At 35.6% G+C, this 26,216-nt stretch overlaps 1 protein-coding gene across 2 annotated transcripts in view; it reads right to left on the bottom strand.

The window, feature by feature from the left end:
• Nucleotides 1-26,216, bottom strand: part of TMEM55A (transmembrane protein 55A) — a 48,384-nt gene that overhangs the window by 9,551 nt on the left and 12,617 nt on the right. The window contains exons 2-5 of one of the 2 annotated variants that reach the window (XM_011937066.1): nt 18,557-18,705; nt 17,294-17,400; nt 15,537-15,660; nt 5,869-5,921 (exon numbers count right to left, since the gene is read on the bottom strand). In XM_011937066.1, coding sequence (XP_011792456.1) covers nt 5,869-5,921; nt 15,537-15,660; nt 17,294-17,400; nt 18,557-18,705 — 433 coding nt within the window. Of the gene's footprint in view, nt 1-5,868; nt 5,922-15,536; nt 15,661-17,293; nt 17,401-18,556; nt 18,724-26,216 lie in introns of both variants that reach the window. The other variant, XM_011937065.1, reaches the window with a different exon arrangement.

The raw sequence follows: 26,216 nt of genomic DNA, 5'->3' as shown, positions 1-26,216 counted from the left end.
GCAAAATTTAACAACTTGGAAGAGAAAATAAAGCCAACAAAGAAGAGTTGTGAGAAGTAGGAGAAATCCAGAAGAAAGCAGTATCTGGAAACCAAGAAAACAAATTTTTATTTTTTTATTTTTTTATTTTTTATTATTATACTTTAAGTTCTAGTGTACATGTGCATAACGTGCAGGTTTGTTACATATGTATACTTGTGCCATGTTGGTGTGCTGCACCCATCAACTCGTCAGCACCCATCAACTCGTCATTTACATCAGGTAATAACTCCCAGTGCAATCCCTCCCTCCTCCCCACTCCCCATGACAGGCCCCGGTGTGTGATGTTCCCCTCCCGAGTCCAAGTGATCTCATTGTTCAGTTCCCACCTGTGAGTGAGAACATGCGGTGTTTGGTTTTCTGTTCTTGCGATAGCTTGCTGAGAATGATGGTTTCCAGCTGCATCCATGTCCCTACAAAGGACACAAACTCATCCTTTTTTACGGCTGCAGAAGTACCATATGACCCGGCCATCCCATTACTGGGTATATACCCAAAGGATTATAAATCATGCTGCTATAAAGACATATGCACACGTATGTTTATTGCGGCACTATTCACAATAGCAAAGACTTGGAATCAACCCAAATGTCCATTAGTGACAGACTGGCATAAGAATATGTGTATGTGGCACATATACACCATGGAATACCAAGAAAACAAATTTTAAGGAAAAGACACCATTGTAGGCTGGGCGCGGTGGCTCATGCCTATAATCTCAGCACTTTGGGAGGCCGAGGCAGGCGGATCACGAGGTCAGGAGATTGAGACCATCCTGGCTAACACAGTGAAACCCCGTCTCTACTAAAAATACAAAAAATTAGCCGGGCGTGGTGGCAGGCGCCTGTAGTCCCAGCTACTCCGGAAAGCTGAGGCAGTTGAAGCAGAAGAATGGCGTGAACCCGGGAGGCAGAGCTTGCAGTGAGCCGAGATTGCGCCACTGCACTCCAGTCTGGGCGACAGAGCGAGACTCTGTCTCAAAAAAAAAAAAAAGAAAAAAGAAACCATTGTATTAGTCAGGGTTCTCCAGCAAGCCAGAACCAATAGGAGATAGATGACTGATAGATAGATAGATGATAGATAGATAGATAGATAGAATAGATAAGAGGCAATTTATTAAGGAAATTGGCTACTGGGATTATTGAGGCTGAGAAGTCTTGCAACAGGGGATCTGTAAGCTGGAAACCCTGGACTGTTGGTAGTGTGGCTCAGTCTAAGTCCAAAAGCCTCAGAATCAGGGAAGCCAGTGGTGAAATTCTCAGTCTGAGGAGGACGGTCTGAGGAGCTGAGGAACCACTGGTGTACGTCCTGGAGTCCAAAGGCCAGAGAGCCTGGAGTTCTGATGTTCAAGGGCAGGAAAAGAGTGTCCAAGTTCCAGAAGAGTGAAAATCGCCTTTCCACTGCCTTTTCTTTTTTCTATTGGGCCCCCAGCCAATTGGATGATACCCACTCACATTGAGGGCAGATCTTCTCCATTCAGTCCACTGACTTACACACGTGTCTCCTCTAGAAACACCCTCTTAGACATATCCAGAGGTAATGCTTTACCATTTCTTTAGACATTCCTTAATCCAGTCAAGTTGACACCTAAAATTAATCAGCACGCCTAGGATGATCAATAGTATCAAATGCTACAGAGAAAACAAGCAGGATGAAAATCAAAATATTGGAATTTATTATTGGGATGTGAATTTCATTAGAGCAAATTCAGTGACCCACTGGGGACGGATGGCTAATTGTGCCTTACTCCAGAGAGAATGGGGTGCAATAATCAAATGAAGGTGTAAGCCTTGGAAAGAAGAGACCTGCATCCCTCTGAGAAGAGGAAATGAAGTGAGTATGGATAGAGAGGTTTACAAGTATGAAGTACAAAAATGAGAGAATTCACAGATAGCCTCAATTATTTCAGAGATAGGAGGAAATTCATTGGATGAGACTTGGAGAGTTGGGGGTACTGAGGTGGGGGTTAGGTGGGGGTTTAGGAGGAATAGTAGAAATGTGGAGATAGCTGTTTTGGGAAATGGGGAGTCAATCAAGGACACTTAGGAATATAGAGCAATTTAGATAAATTACAAAGCTATACATTTGTAAAGATCTGATCAATACAGAATTTTTTCAACTCTCAGTTATCTTGGTAGGAGAATGCAGAAGCCATGGCTATATTGATCCACGATTGCTGCTTTGAAAAGCAGACAGATGGAATGATGATTAACCAATCTAGCAAACCTACTATTCTGTATCTAATACATTGAAAATGAATTTATCATCTTCTGCCAGACACATTTCTTCTAGATCCTGCATTTCCTGTCTCAGTGAATGGTTCTACAGCCTCTCAGAAATAGGGTCATTCTTGATCCCAATCTCTGTCTCTCATCCCTTCACATTCAGTCCTATCCATTCCATTTCCTTACTAGTACATCTACACTCTGACTCCTTTGTACCTTCGCACAGGTAGCTCCTTCTACAGTGTATTATCCCACCCTCTTTTTCACACAATTCTCACTCATCTTTTATAACTTAGTTCATATATCACTCCCTTCTGAAAACCTTTACTCATGATCCCTTTCCCTCTAATCTGGATTAGGGACTCTTCAAAGCTGAGCATTCTGGTCATACCTCTTTCAAAGCACTTAAAACTTTATAGTAATTAACTATTCTCCCCACTATGCCCACAAGACTAAATTCCTTGAAGGCGAGATTATGTCTTTTATTTCAAGCAACCAGTACTTAGCACAGAATTGTTTGCTGAATTAATGAATAATTATAAAATATAACACTAGATGGCAAAATAAAAGGATAACACTTGAGAATAAGTCCACTATTGTTTAAAACGGCAGGAGGTGATTCACAAAAGAGTACATCAGTGATGTAAAAGAAATGATATTCAATGATAATTATCACTGATTAAATCAATGTCTCTACTAGTCATATGTCCATTATAACATTTACATGGAAACATAGTCCAAACTGTATTTCAAAATGCTACAAGTACACCTTCAGTCTGGCAGTGGCCACAAGCCACCTAATTAAAAGAACAACATCACCTGTAGCTACCATAGTACCAGCTACCATTTGAGTAAGAAATAGCAATAAGAGAAAATGCCCCTCGCTCTTAGGCTCTAGGGGAAGCTTTCCCCACACATTTTGTGAGATAAAAGCACACAACACACTTGCTTCATAGTAATAAATTTACCAACTTCTGTAACTTAAAACTAATTTTAGGATATTTATGTTTAAAGAAATAAAATTCTGTCTCAGAATCTTACTCCAACAGATGACCCATCATTTTGTTATGAAGGAGAACATTCAAAAAGAAAAGAAATCTAGATACCAGCTAGGAGTGTTCATGTGATAACAGTATTTGCACTCAAATAAGTAATGAATGCTCCGAATCCTCCCATGTTTAGCATGTGACTCTGATTCTACAGACCTTCCTCTTAGAATGTTTAAGCTGATTTATTCCATGTGAATTTCTATGTAAGTTGTTCCCTAAGTAGTTGATACAAATTCTTCTTTATATTAATACACTGTCTTGTGATATTTTAACAAATCACAGAGTATTCAGACATTCAATACTTCTTTATCAGTAAAAATATTGCCATTGTATGAAAATAATTAACCAAGAAAGTCCCTTGAGTAAAATCCTTAACCTCTCTTAAGAGTTGCTGATTTGTAAAATTACAAAAATAATCCCTGTATTACAGGATTGTTGTAAAGATTACAGCTAGTATATATGTATATATAAAGCAATATCACTCTGCTTAGCACACAGTCAGCCAACCACAGAGGTCTCTGCCAGGCCAGGCGCAGTAGCTCATGTCTGTATTCTCAGCACTTTGGGAGGCCGAGACGGGTGAATCACCCGAGGTCAGGGGTTCGAGACCAGCCTGGCCAAAATGGTGAAACCCTGCCTCTACTAATACAAAAATTAGCCAGGCACGGCGGCAGGTGCCTGTAGTCCCAGTTACTTGGGAGGCTGAGGCAGGAGAATTGCTTGAATCCGGGAGGTGGAGGTTGCAGTGAGCTGAGATTGTGCCACTGGGCAACAGAGCTAGACTCTGTCTCAACAACAAAAAAAAAGTCTCTGCCTTTTCTTTTCCATAAGATCTTTATTTCCATTTTAATGTTCTTTGTGAATATATTTGCAATTTAATTTTGTACATTTTTATGAAAATACAGATAATACCCAGAAATATGTATCATCCATATGCATATTCACATACTTTGGAGGGGGGAGTATGGATGTGTCCCTCAAGTACACATATATTATTTTGTGCACGTATTAAGGGTTTATCCACTTTGCTTCTCCATGTACAGACTTCTATTGGATTCAGTAAGGAATTAGAATGATTAATTTCACAAATAGAAAAGAAACTTTTTTTATAAGCTAAAACATGCTGTGAAGAAGTTATTCTTACAGAGCTATATTTAGTTGAAATCAGATCTAGCAGAGATAGAGATATTTTGCTACATATTCTACTTTTCAAATACTTTTTAATTACCTTCTCCTATAAACCATTCTTGGGATTTCTCAACTCTCAATGTAGATAAGGTATTTATATCATACTAAGGATCACACAAATTAAAAAATGAATATTATTTCAAACCTCTTATTTTCAATAATAAAAATTGAATTGTCTAAGCATTCCAGTTTAATTTACTGTGCTTAAGTTATAATTCACATATATAAGAGGATAACAATAATTTTTTAAATTGTAATATTATTATCAAAATAGATGCTGTGCAGAAAAGAGTTAACAGCAGGCCTGAGACTGCTAACCTTAGAAAGCCCTGCTTGTAAGGTTGGCCCTTAGCTGGCATCTAGAAATTTAGATTTGGGGAAAATTCCCATCATTCTGTAACTGGTAAGAGTGGCTTATTATGTATAAATTGTTTGAGTAAACAGTATGGTTTATGCTAAACATAAATTCCGTTCAAACAGGAATTTGGAATTTTGGTGTGTGCTAGGTAGGAGGTGCCTGTGTAACCAGCGCCAGTAGAAACATTGGGTACTAAGCCTCTAATGAGCCTCCTGGTAGACAACATGATACATGCATGGTAATAATTCACTGCTGGGATACTTCATTGGGAGGGGCCTCTTGGAATCTTGTCCCTAGTTTCCTCCAGACTTTGCTCCATCTGCCTTTTCCCTTTGCTGATTCTGCTTTGCATACTTTTGCTATAATAAATCATATCTGTGAGTACAACTCTATATTAATTTACATAAGTCCCTGTAGAAAACCAAGGAACCTTGGTGTAGTCTTGGGACCCCCCAACACCGATGCCATAAAATGTGTTTAATCAAAATATCTTCTATTATTTTTCATTTTATATTCAGGTACATCATTTAGGAATAGAGAGAAATAGGCTAAATTGTTAAGATAGACAAATAATTATATAAACGTTGCCATCAGTAATAATCTTATTAGTCAGGAGATTAAAAAGGCCAACAATCACCTAATTATGAAGTCCAGAACAATTTGAGTTTTCTCCTAGATTACAGCCCATTTGATTAATGTAAATGTTGGATTATTTGTAATAGATTATAATCTCCTAACCAGGTTACTGATAATTTTAGCAATTTCACTTCTTATAATAGAAACTGATTTTCCTTTAGGGGATGATAATCAAGCCTAATCATTTTAATTTCAAAATGGGATATATTTCTTTTAGGATGTCTTGTTTTTAGTCTTAAAAAGCATAAATATATTGGCATGCATTCACTTCACAGCATGTCTTAAAATCAAAATCTACTTAAATGAAAATTCTGAACTCTTCAAATTCATCTTAAGTATTTCTCAATAGTATTTCCAATGGTAGGGAACTTACATTTTTTTGCAGTGTGGGCATTTTGCCAGAGTGTTGAACCTCAGTTCCATCCACTGTAAAATAAATAAAGAGAGGAATTGAAAAGAAAAACAACTGAAAACTATCCAATCTGATAAGACATTTCTTTTCCTTTAAATGTCATCAGGGATCACAACAGAAGCAATCACCTTCTCATGGTTACATGAGCTTTTCCCTCCAACACTTCTCTCCCTCTCTTAAAATACAGTTTGGGATCCTCCTCTGAAATAGTTCCCATGACTTTTCCAACGCTTTGACGTAATCTAGGTTTGCTTTACATGAATACTGAATGTAATATCATAATTGGGGTCATCTTGTTCAGTAAGTCTCAGTTCACTTCCAGGGAATAAAAACATATTTCATATACCATCAAAGTTATTTTTATTTAAGTCTTCAGGGCTGGCCTTTTAAATACTTAAATATTTAGATTCACTACTAAAATTAAACTATTCTACTTATGTGAGAAACTCACTAAGTACATAAACTAAATGAATTAGATATAGCTAGTACTGAAGTCGGGAACTGTTTTCTGTTCTGTCATTGCCTATACAATATAACAAAAACATACTGCTTAGTACAATTTTCTTCCTGTAAGTGTAAGTAATAAATGTGCTACCTTCCTCACATGAATGTTATTCAGATACTTGAAATGACTTACTGGGTATAGATAGTCTTTGAAAGAATATGCAATATAAATTAAAAGTAAATCTTTATCCCATGAAATACATTTTGTTCAATGACTTTCTAACAATCTTCTTCTATCTTGTTTGCTTTTCTATATACTTCCTTATAAAGGGTGTATTTCTTTGATAGTTTTGGGAAATTTTCTTTAAGTACTTTGGCAGTTTATCATCAAAACAACTTATTTTATTAAAATTAAGTTTCATTTGGGAATCTAGGCCATCAATTTTTCTTTATAGAAGGCTCAAATTCTAGATAGAGGGGTTTCAATAACTTGTGGATATTCAAACATTTTCCACATAATAGAAGATATCTTTTAGAAAATATCTGATGCATACTTTTTTCTTTTATGATTAAAGAAAAGAACATATAAATTTGGGTTTCCTAAACTCTTTTCTCTTCATTTTTATTTCAAATATCATGAAATTTAGTTAACCTTGTTATGATCTCTTTTAGTCACAACGGGAACATATAGTCCCAAGATAAATTAAAGAGAAATAAAACTTCACATGAATGTTCACTCTCTTTACAAAATGATTATTTTTAAACATCTGCAAATGTCAAACCAAGGGCACTTATTTTTCAACATTACTTATAATGACAGAATTACTTATAATATCAATTTGTAACAAGTTGATTTATTTTAAAACTGCTCTTAAAGTAAAAATTCTTGAGTTAATGTGCTAAACAGATACTAATATAGATTTCTACAGAAATTGGTACAGAACATTAAGCAGTGGAAGAATATAGAACTATTAAGTGCTTTTTTATGTTTCTGTAATAGGCTTAGGATAGTTATTGAACTTGTGATGTCATTTCAAATGTTCTTTATAAATAACAAATTTAAGTTTTTCATAGTTAAAAGAAGCAAACTGGTTTGAGAAGGCAATTATGAAACCTTTGAGTCAAGAGTAACTCAAAATCCAAGACTTAAGGCTAACAGACTAACATAGGAATTTCAGTATTTCAGATGACCCCTAAGGAGACTGTTTAGTCCACTGTTACCATTTTATAGTGTTCTTCATTTTAACACAAATTATACATGAAAAAATCAATGCTAACTGACAACAGTGGGGACTTTATTCTGTAATTAATGTATTACATTGCCAGCAACCTATCACATCTGGTTTTGCTGTTATCTGCAAGTACTCACTTAAATGGCGCAGACTAATAACAAAAAGCATCTATTATTAGAATAATTTTCTTATAATTTATCCAAATGAACACCAATTCTTATGCTTTGGAAAAGAAGTTGACTTAGTACTGTTCTCTCATCTAAAATCTGGCCTCTGGATTCTTAAAATTTTATTGCCAGACCTTAAGTCCCATTAGACCAAAAAAAAAAATCTTAATTATATCAGCAAGATTAAAAGCAACTTCTCTAAAACCCAATCATTTTTAGTAGAGATCTTCTAATATTTGACTTATTTCTAACTATTCTATAACATGTAATGGATAAATTGAGTTTCCCCAAGATATATTTTGGAACTAATCTTAGAAGATTTGTTAAAAAAAAAAAAAAAGCTATATTGCTTAAAACTACTAATTTAATTTTATAGTATCTTACCCAGATAGATAGATAGATAGATAGATAGATAGATAGACAGACAGACAGATAGATAGATAGATACATACATACATACACACACAGATACATAGATACAATAGGCAACTGGTAACACTTTGAAATATGTTCAAGTTAAAACTGTTATCCCCCCATGCTATGGCACCCATTTGTCCCTAGATACAAATGAAAAAAGTCTGATCCTGCCTGAAGGTACTAAATTGGCCCACTTCAGGGTAAACTTTGAACCAACTTGTGTTCTCTTTTATTAAAGAACAACAACCCTCAGTCAATGTTGATTGACAAAGTACCTGGATACGCCTTTCATCAGCAACAGAGACCATGGGCCCTACAGAAAAGTAATAGTGAACTCTGCTGTTCAGCTGTATTAAGAAACTTCTTTGCATTCATGGAGAACTAGCTAAAAGCTTTATAAGTCAATTCATTCTTCTGGGAAATTATTTTTCAAACAATGCCCTTCAAATCACCACGCAGGCGAGATGATCTCAAAATGGTTTGGAGGGTAAAAAATGTTTGGACATATAATATAAAAACTCCCTCTTAAATATATACAATGGTATATGCTAAAACTGCTAAAGAATATCCTATTTTAAATTCTGTTTAATTTTTTTAATCCTAGCAATTCCCAATGAATATGGAACTCTTTACTCACAAACACCTGGTACTAACCTATAAAATGAATTTGCCATTGAATACACTTTGAAAGACACAAATCTAGCTTTTCTAAATTTATCTGTGGTCCCAGATAGGCTGTGATACGAATAGTGTAAATATTGTGAATTCCTGGAAAATTTAACTTCAGCATTATAACACTGGTATATTAAAAGATGTTATTATAAACAGAAGGAAGCTGTGAGAATATAGAGAAGCTATTCTCCAGATTGTATATTACTTTAGCAATTGTGTTTTTTTCCGGGGGTAAAATATCAAAATTAAATTATTTTTAAGTATACATTTTTTAAAAATAATAAAAGCCTTGTCACATACAATAGTTCTTTTATCTTAATCCTTGAGAGAATTCTCTTGCAGGAGAGAGGGAGCTCATTATTTCAGGAAAAGTATTTCCTATGTGATCTTTTCAATAAAATATCTTGAATATTTTGTCACAGGTCATATTTTCTTCTTTTCTTTGACTCTAGAAAACTCAGCTAAGATTCAGCCTAATTTTATCAACTGTATTAGACTAAATATTAGCATACTTATATTATGCATGACTTCAGGTATTTTTTTTCTGCCCTACTTATTATTTTTCCTGATTTTTTTCACATTTTATTTTCAATCATATTGAATTTAATGTATCTTTGTAACTTATCTCAATTGCTTTGAACCTTGCAAGCTAAGTCTAAAACAAAGTAGGAAATGAGTAAATGAATTAACCTAATAATTAACAGTGTGAAGGGCAAATAACATATTATGAAGAATATAAGATTATTCAAGATCAGCATAATAATAAGGATAAGGCTCCAAGAACTTTGTAGTCAGTGTATTCTTCATAACACTGAGCATCCCTCATTAATCCAAAACTCTCAAAAGTAACCAATACGTCTCCTATAGGTGTGTACAGTGTTCCCCTAATCATCAAAAACTTTATTTTCTAGAAAATTTTGAAATCATCTTTAAATACTATATTTTAATCCAAAACATCTTTTCTTACTAAAGAATTAAAGTTTCAAATCATAATTACTCTGCTAATATGATAATATGATTCACTTGCCTGCACTGAATGTTAAGTAAGGAAGAGCCAGCTTTAGAAGTTAGTCCCTGAAAGAGCCAGCTTTAGAAGTCAGTCTCTGGCTTGCATATTACTTTAGTAATTTTCTTCTTAGGGAAAAATATCTAAATGTACAAATTACTTTTTAAAATAATAAAAACCATGGCACATATATATCTATCTAAACTCTCAATTTAGATCATTCTCTAGAATTCATTACCAGATGATTCTAAAAATTAAATATAAACCTTTATAACAATTGTCTTTTTTATTGTTCTTTTTTCCTCATTCCCTTTTCTACCCTATTAATACAGTCAATTCTCTGTCAAATTCTTTATTCTATTCTTGACTATCATCATCACTTTCCTGAAAAATAAAAGCCGAAATTCTAGTCTTGTGCTTTTTCAGGCTTGTGTCTTTGCTATCCATTCGTCTCCTATCAGGTTAGAAAATTTCATGAAAGCAGAGACCATGCTTCCTGTTCACCACTGTTTCCCTAGCACCTAGCTCAGTGCCTGGTACACACTCAATATATATAATTGAATAAATAAAATCATTCCTTTTGTAACGTGGCTACAAGGATTATCCATGGCAAATATTTGGAATATAAAACATAACAGGAAAGAATGCAAGGTAGCTGTGGAAGGGAGATCTCCAGAAGTAGGTTGAAACAAATCTATATTGAAGATTTTAAAAGTGTTACTTTCTGGTAAACAAACTTTCAAAAGTTTGTTCACATATGAAAAAGAAAATAACAAATATGCTTTATATATTTAATGTAGTTAATTCATTTAATATCTATTGGTAACTATAGAGTGTGTTAGCTTATATTAAATCAGTATATACTGATTTTTATTTATTTATTTTAGAGAGAGGGTCTCATTCTATCACCCAGGCTGGAATGCAGTGGTATGAACATAGCTTGCTGCAACCTCCAATTCCTGGGCTCAGGTAATCCTCCCACCTCAATCTCCTGAGTAGCTAGGACTATAGGTGCATGCCACTACCCCTGGCTAATTTTTAAATTTTTTTGCAGAGGTGGGGTCTCTCTGTGCTGCCCAGGCTAGTCTCAAACTCCTGGTCTCAAGCAAGCCTCCCATGTTGGTCTCTCAAAGCACTGGAATATCAGGCATGAGCCACCATGCCCAGCCTATAGTGATTTTTTAAAAAGAAAGTTGTTACCTAGCCCCACCAAGTATATTTTCTAATTTATGTACTTAGTCATGGATTTAATCAATAATATATAAATGTAACATAGGAGACTTACCCTACTAAATCAGAAAAATCTTAGCAATTCTGGTTAAATATAGTAAATTGAATAAATGCATGCATTTCCACTTTTTTTCAAACCTGACTAAAATAATAGTAAATGAATTTTAAAATGTATAATACCATAAGGATAAAAAAAGATGGAATATGACTTCAAATTTTTGGACAATGGAAAGCAGATGGCCTTCGCAACTCACTTACTGAAAAGGATGTTGAAACTTAACTACCTACAGAGGGATAAGTCAATGACAGCAGGCTGCTTCACACTGAAAGACCCAGAGTAGGTCAGCTATTGCTGACCTATACTTTTAAAGGTAGAGGTTGGGGTAAGAATAAAGTAGGAGTATCACAATCCCAAGTTCATTGCAGCATTATTCATAAAAATCAAGATATGGAAACAACCAAATCTCCATGAATGGATAAAGAACTTGTGGTATATGCATACAACGAAATATTATTTAGTGTTAAAAAGAAGGAAATTTTGCCATTTGTAACAACATATATTAACCTGGAAGATACTATGCTAAGTGAGATAAGCTTGACAAGGAAGACAAACATTGCATGATCATGCCTATATGTGGAATGTAAAATAGTTTAATTCATAGAAGCAGAGAGTAGAATGGTGGTTGCCAGGCACTGAGGTGGGTAAGGAATGGGGAGATTTTAGTCAAAGAGTACAAAGTCTCAGTTAGGCAGGCTGAATAATTTCTGAAGATCTGATGTACAGTATAGTGACTATAGTTAACAATATTGTATTATATACTTGAAATTTACTAAGAAGGTAGATCTTTAGTGTTTTTACCACAAAGACACACACACACACACACACACACATACACACACACGGTAATCAAAATGCTAATTAACTTGATTGTGGTAATCATTTCACAATATAGATGTATATCAAAACATTAGGCTGTACACCTCAAATATACAATTTCTGTTTGTCAAATATAAACCAATAAAGCTGGAAAAAACACAGAAGTATTGATTGTAAATTCCCACAAAACCAGAAAATCACCCTTCCCCAATACATTAAGAGAAGAATGATTTATTCTGTAGAGAAATTGTACTACAGAGCTTGTGGACCAGGAACACCGGGCACAGAAGAAGGCAAGAACAGAAAGTCACTCTAAAATTCAATTAATGTCTACTGTCTGAAAAGTGGGTAAGAGCTTCACCCCTATTACCTCTCTTAGCTCCTAAAAGGCTGTCTCTCAGGCCTATCTCCTGCAAGAGATTAGAGGATCCTTCCCCAGAGAAATCTGCCCTAAAGAAAAAAAGACCAATTGATACTAATAGCTGACAGCTTTACAAAGTAAGAGGAGGAGGAGGAGGAGGAGGAGGAGGAAGAAGATAAGGGGGAGTGGAAGGAGGGGGAGAAGGAGAGAGAGGAGGAGAAGGAGAAAGTTTTCACCTATCCCCTGCCTGCATACATAGAAACTCCAATCAGTGACTTGCTCTCATATAAACTTCTGCCTAAAACTTCTATCAAAAGAAAAACCAATAGAGAAAGTAGTGAGAAAACAGAGATAAGGCATGAAGAAGAACAATACCTCAGAAAAAATATAATTAATAGCTTCAGAAAGATGTTTGAAATGCTTGTTCTTTGGTACCACAAAGAAATAGCACTTAAACATAAATTTAATTTTCTCAGCAAGGCCACTTTTATACTTTCTGCAGAAAGGGTACACTTGCCAGCAGTTTTGCCACAAGAGTACACTGAACAAAGAAGTCAGGGTCATTTATAACCTGACGCGTCTACCTTACTGCTGTGTCTGGTTTCCATTGGCTGGAACGGGACTTCACATTCTGTATTTATCTTGATTGGCTGGCAACTTAGAACTTTTTAAAATAGGCAAAGGCAGAGGAGAACAAAGGAAGGAGGAAGTAACTTGTGGAATTCTGAGAAAGATAAAAACACCTTCAAATAAAAAGAGGAACAGGCTATGACCTAATGCTTGCTTGGACCAGTATAATCATGCCAGCGCAAATATTTAGGCTACATTATAGGAGCTAAGAACATAAAGTACATTGATTTCTTTATTACGGCTAGCAGATATTTAAGAATGTTAGCAGAGGTCTTTGAATAAATTTTGCTTTTAAGAAAAGTTACTATTTACTCCTAATTAGACAGGGAGGACAGTCTTTGAAGAGGAACCTCTACTTCACTTTTTGCAAAGATGTCATGAAAAACGAACGCTATTAAAAAATCAGAGAACAAACAAAGGCTCCTAGAAATTAAAAATTAAGTTAGATCATCTGAAATTAAAATTTTAAATTAAGATGAGGAGATATAATGAAGAAGTTTCCCGCTAAATAATATTTAAAAAACAAAATTAAAAACAAAAAAATGGAATGGACAATAACAGGGCCCACTGAATATCCAAATGATGAGTTCAAAAAGACCCTCACTAAGACACAGCCTCAAGAAATTTCAGAACACTGAAGAAAATGAAAGAGGAAAAAGAAAAAGAAGAAAAAACATGTCATATCAAAAGGATCAGGTATCACAATAGCAGTTGATCTTCTCATTTAACAATGGAACAAAGACTTTAAGTTTCTGAAAGGTGACAACTGGCAACCTAGAATTGCATATCTATACAAATTATAAAGTGAATGTAAGATCACATTAAAAACTACTTAAGATAAAAAGAGTTCAAATATATTTCCCTGCATCTTGTCTCAGAAAGCAGAGTAGATGTGCTCCACGAAAATGAAGGAATAAACCAAGAACTGTGAGGATGGCATGGGATCCAACACAGGAAGGAGGTAAAAGGAATTTTCCTGATGATGGTGAAGGGAAGGAAGACAACTATGTAGCAGGAAGCCTAAATAATAGATTCCTTGATGCATTTAGTTATAGTAATAGGCATTTTATAGTTCTATACAAGAATATGAGAAGAATGATTTACATATAGAAAATTAAATCCAAAGGAGGGGGCAATTATTTATAAGTCCAAGAAAATGTTAAAATCCAAACACAAGAAAAATGTACCATATTGCTTGGTTCAGCTGTGAACATAAATTACCTAATCATAAAAATTGTAAGCACTAAGTATTAATTAAACAAAATGTTGCAATTTGGGAGTATGAAAGCAAGGAAAGGAATATGAGTGGGAGGGCAGTATGAGTGCTAAGTTCTCATCTTACAGTTTACTAGTTAGTGGGTAATGTCTAAAATTGCTTAATCAAATAGAAAAAGGATAAGCAAGCAATTTAAACACATAGAAGTCTGGCCAACCTTGTGTAACCCCATCTTTACTATAAATACAAAAAGTAGCCAGGTGTGGTGGTGTGCACCTGTAGTCCCAGCTACTTGGGAGGCTGTGGCAGGAGAATCACTTGAACCCGGGAGGCAAGAGTTGCAGTGAGCTGAGATCACACCACAGTACTCCAGCCTGGGCAACAAAGTGAGACTTCATCTCAATAAATAAATAAATAAATAAATAAAAATTTAAAAATAAACACACAGAAGTGACTATCAATAAAGCAGCTAAAAGAGTTGAAAGCATTTTAGGAACGGTAACTGGGGGTCAGCTAAATGAGAAGATTGCAGTCCCCTTTGACATTTAGAACTATATACATAAAGTTCTTTAATAAAAGTAAAATTACAAATAAAAAGCAAATCACTTATATTTTCTTAAGCCCATTCAAGTCTTAGTGACAAGAGTTTTTGTTTATAGACTCCCATGTGTAAACTCCGATAAATATTTTTCATATTCAAGTTCTAAAGAAAATCTTTTGTCTCCTATATGGGCTGAACAATAAAAGAAAACCTGTCCTTATCCTTCCTGACAGGGTAAGTTAATTATGAATTTAACTTTAAAAAAATCAAACTAAGTTTAAGTTAGAAGTAGTAAAACAGAACTTCTATAACTTTCGCTCATATCAAATTACTTACACTTTCTTATTCTTTATCTAATGGTTTTACCTAATTATGGGTAACAGTGTTAATTCCCTTTGCTCCAAAAATAATTTACAAAAGTCAGAAAATTTTTGATAAACTATGATTCAATTTTTCCTGAATCTAGAAGCCATGAAGCAAATCTACTGCATGAGACTGTGTACTTTGACCTCTGCTGAGCAGGTGAGAGCAGAGCTAAGACTCGGCTGCTTACCAAGCCGATGCTCATGGAACTAAGCCTGGGCACGATTTCTCATTGGCTTACATAGAGAGGATCCTTTTTGCAACTGGACCTATCAGAGGACGTACCTTTTATCTAGTTCACAGAAGATGCTCTATATCCTAGCTGCACTTCTGATTGTCTGCCTAAATAAGGCTCTATTTTAATATTTTGATTAATTTGCATTTGGACAAAACTGTAAGACTATGACCAGTGGTCTAATCTGTAAGATCATGATCTATATTTACAGATTAATAACACATGTCCAGTGACTTACCAGGAATGTGTTTCCACAGTGCCCACACACGACCCTTGTACCTTCTGGTTGGATTGGCAACGCAGGTTGAGCTGGTTGTTCTTCAGAAATAAGCATTACTGGGCCAAGGTTAATTATCCGTCTACTATGAAAAGAGAAAGGAAACAACTTCACTATCCCACAAATGGATTGAGAGCAAAACCTGCAACATAAGGCCAGAAATATGAAATGTGTTATACTTGTTTTATAAATTAAGTGAATTAAATGTCAAGCTGGAGGCAAAACTACAGAGAGTAGCAATAGTCAGTTTTTCAAAAGCAAAATATGAGTCTTTCTGTACTCGGGACAGAAACAATATATTATAGCATTGGTCCTAATCAATGGCAACCATTTAACTGCCATTTCCAAGTTTTTATAAGTTCAAATCAGAAAACAGTTGTTACCCTTCCCTATCTAGGAAGCCAACTTGAGTCTGGTAGAAGACTAAGTTAAAAATATTCTACATCAACAAAAATCTGTGTGCCATGAAGGCACCGAAGGGCTAGGTTACAACCAAATTTCTCTGAGCAGTGTGATATTCCTTGATGCCTATTTAATCAGAGATGAAAAAAAGCAAACAGGATCCTCCTTTCATTTCTATTCTCTAGTCTATCATTGGATAGGGCTGTACATGATTCATGTAATGGTCAAAAAGCCAGAGAGATCACAGAAAAAAAAAACACAAGTAAGGCCTTTATATACTTGTATCTGGGTACATCCATAATGGTACTGGGCATGGGTGAATAATTCCAGAATTTATTGCACATATACATTCAGCAGAGATTAGTATAACATACAGTGAGATACACAAAAATAACTAAAACACTTGCAGGTGAAGATTAATTATATCAAAAGTAAACTAACTGATTATTTTTTTTTAAGAGATGGGACAGGCATGGTGGCTCATGCCTGTAATCCCAGCACTTTGGGATCACTTGAACCCAGGAGTTCAAGAACAGCCCGGGCAACATGGTCCAATCCTGTCTCTACAAAAAAGATACAAAAAATTAGCTGGGAGTGGTGGTGTGTGCCTGTAGTCCCTGCTACTCAGAAGGAGGCTATAGTGGGAAGGCTATAGTGCAGAAGGTAGAGGTCACAGTGAGTCAACTCTTTGAGATTCTTCCCGTTGAGACACTATGTCAAAAAAGAAAAAAAAAGAGAGAGAGAGACAGATGGGGTCTCACTCTGTTGCCCAGGCTGGAGTGCAGAGGCACAATCATAGCTCACTGCAGGCTTTAATCCCTAGGCCCAAGTGATACTACTGCCTCAGTCTCCCAAATAACTGGGAATATAGGTGCATGCTGTCACACATGGCTACTTTTTTGTAGAGATGGGGTCTCATTATGTTGTTGAGGTTGGTCTCAAACGACCAGCTTCAGGTGATCCTCCCACCGCAGCTTTCCAAACTGCCAGGAATACAGGCATGAACCACTGGCCTGACCTCATTATTTTTAAATAAGTTTAATGAGTCATTGATTTATTACAGTGCATTAAGTACTTACACAACACAAATAAAACATTCATTGCTCATCTAAGAATATTATATCCCACAAATATCTATGACTAAGTTCAAACTAAGATTATCATTCCTTTAACAACAACAAAAAAAATCTAGATTCTGGAATGACTTTGAAAACAAACGCTCTTTCTAGAACAAAGCCTGGCACATGAAGAACCTTTAGTAAATACTTGTTGAATGAACAAATGAATGAATGAATGAATGAATCTTTATCTCTTACCAGTTGGGTCTCGGGCATCCTATTCGCCGAGATGTATCCTTACAAATGAGAAGACAATTACAAGGGCATCTAACATATTTCTTCCCTGTTGGCGGGTTTTTGATTGGCTGGATAAGGGAAGAAAATGCAAACACAGCAATGAACCAAAGTACAGATTGTCAAAGTTTGTTTGTGTTTAAAAAGGAAAGGATTTCATTAAAACTAATTAAATACAATTGCTTTTGTGACTTAAGGTTTTATTTTATGATTTTTCTATAAGACATATAAAGTCAAGTATTCATGTTTTGCAGTTCTTCAAGACACAATAATCCCTGGCTGACTTTTTTTTTAGAATTTTCTAAAGAGAAAAAATTAAAACGTCAAAGATAAAATTAATACTTAATTGCAGATTTTAAGAGATCAAAATTTAATATATAAAGCCTAACTATTAAATAAATATATTTCATTTAAACCAGTGTATGCTTTACCAGTTTGTTACTTGAAACTATAAAAATATTGCTGAAAATTTAGTTGCTCCCCAAAGCTCAATTTTAAAAAAAGGAAAGGTGTTATTCAATATTTTAAACATTCCTAAATTACTATTAACTAAATTGAATAAAATGTCAAACTATTTGTAAACACTTTGGCACAGATGCTAATAACATGCATAATCACAAAAGCCCAGAAAAGCAATAGTGACATCCTACAGACATAAAATAACTTTAAATAATTTTCCACATAAATAGGATAAAATTTATGACTGTAATGAGGTTTAGTACACAATATTTTCATTTTAGTGAAAACTAGAATGAATTTAGTTGTGATGTGGATAGATATTGAAGGTATTTATACATAACTGCCATGCTCAGTCTGGCTTTTGAGAGTAAAAAGCCAAAAGGCATAATATTTAAATTCACCATGAAATTCTCTTAATGGGGTTAGCTTTAAACACAGGGAGGTATCCTATGATGAAAGACAGACAGAAGAAAAGTCAGGAAAAAAGATTACCATATTTGTATCCAGCCCACATATACTTTTTTTTTTTTTTTTTTTTTTTTGAGACGGAGTCTCGCTCTGTCTCCCAGGCTGGAGTGCAGTGGCCGGATCTCAGCTCACTGCAAGCTCCTCCTCCCGGGTTCACGCCATTCTCCTGCCTCAGCCTCCCGAGTAGCTGGGATTACAGGCGCCCACATATACTTTTAAGTAACATTATTGAAGTACTTCCTTTAGGAACAAAATGTCAAATAACAATTTATATTTTTACTAATGGAAATCTCCACTTACCGTAGCTTCATTACAAACTGTGCACTTAACCACATGCTGGTGAAGCTTGCCATCCAAATTGATTAGTGATTGGCACACACGGCAGTTTATTACTGGAATACCACTGGCATCTGGACTGGCAATGGCTGTATATGGAGGTGGAAGCTCCGCTGGAAAGATATTAGTCACTGAATCAGAGTCTTAGAGAAATCACTATGGCTGGTTTGAGTATAGAAGCAATAAAAGTAAAGAAGAAACAATCAAGATTTTCCCACATTCTTTTATTTATTTTTCAAAGCTAGCCAATTTATCTTAGCATAAACATCCATGAGACTCTTATCAAGTAAAATAATTCTTAACTCTGATAAAATCTAAATCATGTTTGCCTAGGTCTATCCCAATAACCCAGTTTCCTTTTACTAATCTATACTCAAAATGTCACTCCATTCCTATTAGTAAATTCATACAGCCTCTAATAGGACAGTGGTGATTTATGCCTACAATAAAAATCTTACACAAGTGATCTGACTCCCAGGAAATAAAAATGGCCGATGAAAGCCAAGTTTTAAAATTGCTTATCCATACATATAAATTATGTAGCTGTCAAGCTCTGTCTTTATACTGGAACCAGTATAATGACTGCTGGCTATGACAAGAATAAAACAAGGTTTTGGAGGAAGTCAAGAAGAAACAAAAATGAACCTAAGAAAACTAAACTTCTCAGCATGGAACAAAAATGGGAACCACGCTAATTTCAGACACAAAACAAAAATAAAGTAAATATAACAATTTTTAGTCTCAAAATTTACCTACCATTAAAAATGTAAGAAATGCACCAAAGTGTTTATTAGTAAAAAAATGTAGTATGTGGGATTAAAAACTTCAAAAACCGTTAACAACAACCACCACAAAAAGAATGGGGAAAAAGATGAAACAAGAGTAGCAAAATGTTGGTAACTGATGAATATAATCACATGGAAGGTCATATTTTCATACTACTTTTGGGTATGCTTGAAAATTCCCATAATACAAAGACACACACACAGTGTTTTTTCAAGAGTCCTAAGGTTGACTCAGTGAGTGAGTAAAGGGTAGAGGCCCACCTTCAAAATCAGGTATGTACCAGAAGTGTATATTTGTGGCAAAGGTCTGAGAAAACGAATCCTGATATACTACTCTGGAATGTGATTTCTAAAGGACTCCTAACCCCTTTCTGTAACCATCTCAACTAAGGAATAGAAGACTTTTCCAACGTAAAGTTTTGTCTTGGGACATTTAGAAAGGGCCACACTCTAATACATGATGGAAGCACGAAAGAGAACTGATATCTCAAGAGGCTTTTGTAACACTATAAAATATAGTGTTTTATAGCTAATCATAGTAAGAGCTGTTTTTGAAATAGAGGTTTTCTATCCACTGTATAAGATTCGAAACTTTGTGATATTTTAAAAAGAATTAGAGCATGAAACATTTTGGTATGTTTAAAATACACATATTTCCACCTGATCCTTGGGTTATGATATAGGATTTTTTTCAGACTGCTAAGGATTAGCAACAAGTGGTATTCATTCAAATGATTCCTAAGACAAATTTCTGCAGCAGCCAAGGCTCTGAAAGAGGCCACTTTGAAATGACGATATGCTCACATTTCTGGGAGGCTTATAACAGAACACTGACAAACACTGAAATTCAAAAGGAGCTGTACATGTCTTAAATTATAAAAATAATTTTAAATCCATGAAAAGAATTTGAGCTTGATCCAGAGTGAACTGTAATGTATTAATCAAGAAAAAAAAACACGTTAAAGAAACAGTGAGTCAACAATATACTTAAGGTCTTGCAATTTGCAGATTACTCTGTCAGATCTCAATAAAGAAGGCATCATTCTCGGGGAAAGAATATGTACCTCACTAGAAATTCAAGACACACTGCCTGGTATATGATAATAAATATTATTTTAATAATTATTTGCAGTAGGATTATTAATAAAAATTGTTTCCTCTCTGGCCTTTTCCTTGAGTTATACAGTAACATTACGTAGTTCTCTCATAATCCCAGGTCTCTATCTTACACAGAACAATAGAAAGGAAACTTAAATGCAAGACAGTTTTATTAAGAAAACAAGGGCATTGGGGGAGAGTAGGAGATGACATATTGCTACACTACATAAAAGGACACAAACCTATACACTCCTCAGCTTTGCTCAAAGAAATCTCCTAATTTCATAGGGTGATCTTAACAGTCACTAAAAGGGTATTAAAGCCAGTAAAACCCTGTGAATTTTTCTTCTAAGATTTGTAATACATAATTTTTAATCTGCCAAGAAAAAAAAATGCCTTCAATGACAGAAATATGCTCAAATCTACTCTTTTGGAGGCTTGGGAAGTGGAGGGACATGGACAGAATGACCAGTGAGGATTATAAATCTAATATGAGAGAGACCATAAGCTCCACAAGGCCAGGGGCACAACTGGTTTGTCCACAGCTACTTCACCAGCGCTTGTCATAATGCCTGGTCTATGAAGATGCTTACTAAATGTTTATTGAATGGCTGAATGAATTAATACATCAGTGAGTCATTAAAATTTATTACACATATCTATTTCTCTTGGAAAAATAACACTAAGTATTAGGTTGGTGCAAAAGTAACTGCAGTTTTTGCTATGACTGTCAAATGGCAAAAACCGCAATTACTTTTGCACCAACCTAATATATTAACCCTACTCTCCTTGCAGAGGAGCTAAGGTCCTAGCAGGGGAGTGCAGGTTGATGGAAAACGAGGCCTTCTTTTATATAGAAGACTACCTTTTCCAAATAATGCACTGAGAGAGGTGAAGTAGTCAGGGGACACTGGCCTGGCCCACCAGATAAATGGAATCAATCCAACAGATCAATAGAATGACAGATGCTGCTGCCTAATTGCCACAATAAACAGTGTTTCCCGGCCTTTCATTTCAATGTTCTATCCATTACTTTAGCCTTCAACTGATTTAGACAGAGATATTTCTTGTACTTTTGGCCTTTCCCTATTACTCAGATTTTACTTCAAGGAAACATTTACTTGTAGCTCCATCTCCTCTTATATGGGACTTGTAATTCTGGAGATTCCAGTTAGTAAACCTACAACAATTAGATTAAGATTATTAATTTAAGCGATTAATAATTAGATTATTATAGATCAAACCTATAATAATTAAATTAACTTAGATTTATTCATTTTGTCTCTTTTCACTTCGGGATAATCATAGCTCAATACAGCCTTGAACTCCTAGGCTTAAGTGATCTTTCCTCCTCAGCTTCCTCAGTAACTAGGAATATAGGAGTGTACCACCATGCCTATATTTTCACTTTAAAACAACCGATCACCACTATTCTACCTATTTTAAATTTCTGTACTACATTTAAAAAGTTCACTGTAATCTCAGAACTTGGGATCATTAGATATTGAAAGTCACAAAGATTCCTTATTTTGGAAGAGTCTTACTTGTTATCTAAACAATAGTCATTTTTCTCCATGGGGTTTGCCTAAATTAAAAAGCTTTTTTCCTCCATGTGAACAATATTTGTTAGGCCAGTAGTCCTTAATCCTAAAAAAACTCCCTCAAAGCTCCAGAATAGAACAATGTTAGAAATTCAAACAATCTTTGGAATTATGAAGTTTAATTTCTTTATTTTACAAAGAAGAAAACAAACCCAGACATTCTGACTTTTTAAGGGTTTTTCAGAACTTCAGCAAAGCCAAGAGCTGACTCCTCTTCTGGAGATCTCTCCACAATAGCAGCTGTCTCCTTTAATAAATAATGACTTAATATAGGGAAAAGATTTAAGGACCAATGGGGGAATTTTTCTAGGAACAAGCAAACATCTGATAATGCAGATTTTTGGAGAATGAAATCTTGGTTAAAAAGAATTAAGAGGAAGAGGAGAAGGATGAACCGGGGTGGGGGGAATTAGAGTATGTTTTAAAAAGAAGAATCATTTCACAATAAAAGCTTCAGAGAAAAACGGACTCATAAAAGGGAGAGAATGATAGTTTATTAATCACAAGGCATACATAATGATCTTTCTAAAACACTCAAAAGGAAGCATTATATTCCATAAACCCACAAGTGATCAGATTACATTTCCCATCACAAACATTTACCTAATTTATGTATTTTATGCCAAACAGTCCCTCTGTCTTGCTAATTCATCCTGGTGTATTAATCCATATTTCATTTTTTCTCAGAGACATCCTCCAGTATTTTAAAGATTGGAATTGTTTTGTTGGATTGCTCTGACCTTTACTATCTCAATCATTCCTTTATACGTCTCCTCAATGACAATATTTGGCAGTTTAATTCACTTACTATATTAGCATCCTCTATATGCAGCCCTTCAGGCTCTTGACAAAGATGTTATATCAAAATTGAAAATGACATCAGCTTAAAATGAGAGATATTTTACGATTATAAGAGAAGCAAGAAAAGTATAAAAGGGCAGCCTTTGAGGAAAGCCTAGCTTTTTTCTCCTCTAATTTTCATTGCAAGGATTCATTTTCCCTAGTATCTTTGTGAAGAATGTAGCTTAGGGACAGACTCAGCTTGGCCACTATGGGTTAGCTGCTTTTAGCGTCAAACCTCTCCAGTTCAGTTCAATACAGAGCAAAGGAAGACTACTTTCTGCTCCTCCCCATCTTTGAAACCAAAGAAAACTGTTTTAGGAGACTCAAGTTCTCCCAGAACAATGACATTCTCTGAAAAACTAATCTGGCTGAAGACAGGTTGAAAATATATGTGCTAGTTATCAAGTTACTGACCCTCAGTTCCAAATCCACCTTTACTCTCTTTTGTGATGCTGCAGCTGGAACTCTGCAAACCACATTTTGGTTTTGTCAGCTGGCTCCAGGTTATGCTCTTAATAGGAGGTGATACTGGGAGGCTGCAAGGCTGGAGGAGGAATAAGGGACTTATTCCTTCTATTTGTTACCTGTTTGCTCCCAATCTGCTTGCTGTTTCTCTGAACATCATCCTAGGAGTATTACTTCACCCTGGCAGTGGTAGTTCCTTCCCCTGGGAACACTGAAGCCAGTTTATAGTTTTCAACATTTGCCAGAACCAGTTTCCTTGTATAGACTCCCATACCAAATAGCCAGTGCTCCTTCCCAAGAAAGTAGTTCAGAGAGTTTCTCCAGAGTTCAGAGACACCAGTACAAGCTGGCCGGTGATCTTCAGAAGTCATATTTCAGTTCTGCAGGACCCCTCCTCTAGGTTACTAAGTTTTAATAAGTTCAATCTCTTCCCTTTGTTCCCTCAGCCCTAGTAGTGGCAGTTGCTTCTTGTTACCTCCTTGATACCTTAGGGTAATATGTTTACCTTACAGTTACCTAGTTAGTAACTGTATACTTGGTTAATGATTCTTTATATTAAACTCCATTGTGTGGTTTCTATCTTGTGACCAATCCTGACTGATATAGAAATTCATATCAGAAGTGATCTCAGGAAACAATTCCTCAAAGACAGAATTGGATAAGTGGTTTGGTGAACTTGAGCTTAAATGCTACACCGAACTCCTTACCAATGGGAATTGGGATGGTAGTAATCTATGACACATGGTGCCATCCTGATGAATCAGATTATCCCCTGTAGTTGATTGAGATGTTTGCGGCTCCTTCACTTGAGCACTATGGTAGTAATAATTATTATATGGACTATGATGTGGATGGATCCTTATGAATGCACTGGGCCTCTACAGACAGAAAATGAGAAGCTCTGGTCTTTAAATTCTCAGCTCAAGTCATGGTTAGAGAACGAGAGAATGTCTATCTTAGCCTTAAAAGTATCACTTATTTCTAATAAACAAAGAATTTATTGCTGGAAGTCAAACAGAAATATTAATTTTGCAAATTGCAAAATTATAACATCAAGTAATTCCACAGCCTTACCAGGTAAATCCACAGCCTTATCAAGTTTCTCACTGAAAGTTGGGGTATTGATTGCAAAGAAGTGGAACTCTAAAACTTGGAATGAGACCATCTGACTGTACCCAAACAGAGCTGAAAATCTTAAACTCCTGAGTCACTCTGAACCTCCACTGCAAGTGGAAAATATCTTTCCCTCTTGTGCCTAAGCCTTCCCTTGTTGGAAAACTCTGTAATGCCCTTGCCTGAGGCAGTTGCCTTATAAAGGGATGGCCATTCTTAAAATCCACCCTCAAGCCCCTTGTTGTCTCAAGATCCATAACTAAGGTCAAATCTCAACATGTTTCAGAAGGGCAAATACAAAGTCTAATTCAGTAAGAGGCAGCTTCTACATAAAATAATTGCAACATTTTGATAATATGTGTTTCCAGAAACCTGGAGAGTGCTTGTGAAGTGGATCCTAAGGGTGTTAAACCACAGAGAATAAAATACAACAATGAATTGAGCGAGATTTTCTGGATTCAGTGTTTGTTTTAAAGCTAGAAGTAGCTTTAAGCATTTACCTAATTGGTTGATGAGACTTGGTCTTACATTTAATGAGGCTGAGATGCTAGAATATCCCTAGCATAATGCAGAAAACGCAATCAAAGGCATATGGAGTTAGGAATGTTGAAGTGGACTTATCATATGAAACCTGCATATTCATACCTCACTACATCCCCTGAGAAGGGCCAGAGCATACTCCCTTCACTAAGGTATTCATAAATACTTATTTAGAGGAGCACATGCATCCTGCTATGGTTTCTCTCCAATGCAGACCAGACATTACACTATGAGATGACCCCATTGAGATGTGCTGCCTGATTTCAATGGGGATGATGAAATCCTGGAGTATCAGGCCAAATAGCAGCAATTAAACACCGAATACAGGTAGGTGCATTTATTGCAAAAAAGAAGTAGTAGATATTACAATATTTTAAGCCACAGGACTTTTGGCAGTGGCTAATTGAAATTAGCCTAGAATTGAAATGGATGGGTTACCTGCAAAAATGTTGTTTGGTTGTATATCTTAGAAAAAACTCTAGGTATTTTAACCAGCAACCCAACTTTGGTAGCCACAAGAAAGAGTCACAATCTTTCAACCAGTCTCCAACAAAAGTGGGTTCAGCATGAACTGTAAATCTTCCTTCAAACTTTCTGCACAGAGACCTGAGGCTATTTACAAGACTGTGTACTGGGGAAAAGAAAATACCCAGATGGTTCAGCAATTACTAGAAACTGATGGTTAAACAGTGCTAATTCCAGAGGGACTCAAAGCAGCTATCAAGTGATAGATGATGTCTTAGCCCAGATCCAACTCACAGTGGTCCCAGTAGACATGGGGATCCACTCTGAAGTTATTTTATTAGTTCTGAATATACAATTGGAACAAATACTCTTAGCAACCAGTAAAATTGCCAATTTTGTTCCCCGGCCCATAGGTTAATATAGGAATGGCCAAGTGGCAGTCCCTGGAACTGATACCAAAAGCAATACCACATCCCTGGGGAGTTTCAGAGATTGGTGAAATCTCTGAAATCTGTTAAAATGCAAGCATGTTAAAATGCAAGCATGGTGATACCTATCACATCTTCATTCCACTTACTTATTATCTAAATTTGACTGCTGCTTCTAACTCATACAGTGGCCTTATCACATCTCTTATAGGAAGTAAAAAGTAGATCTCATTCACACCATTGCACTCCAGCCTGGGCGACAGAGTAAGACTCAAGTCTCAAAAAA

The sequence above is a fragment of the Colobus angolensis genome, unplaced genomic scaffold (genome assembly GCF_000951035.1).
Source record: "Colobus angolensis palliatus isolate OR3802 unplaced genomic scaffold, Cang.pa_1.0 Scaffold16, whole genome shotgun sequence".
In the NCBI taxonomy this organism is placed as follows: Eukaryota; Metazoa; Chordata; class Mammalia; order Primates; family Cercopithecidae; genus Colobus; species Colobus angolensis.
This window is presented reverse-complemented; position numbering and strand designations above follow the sequence as displayed.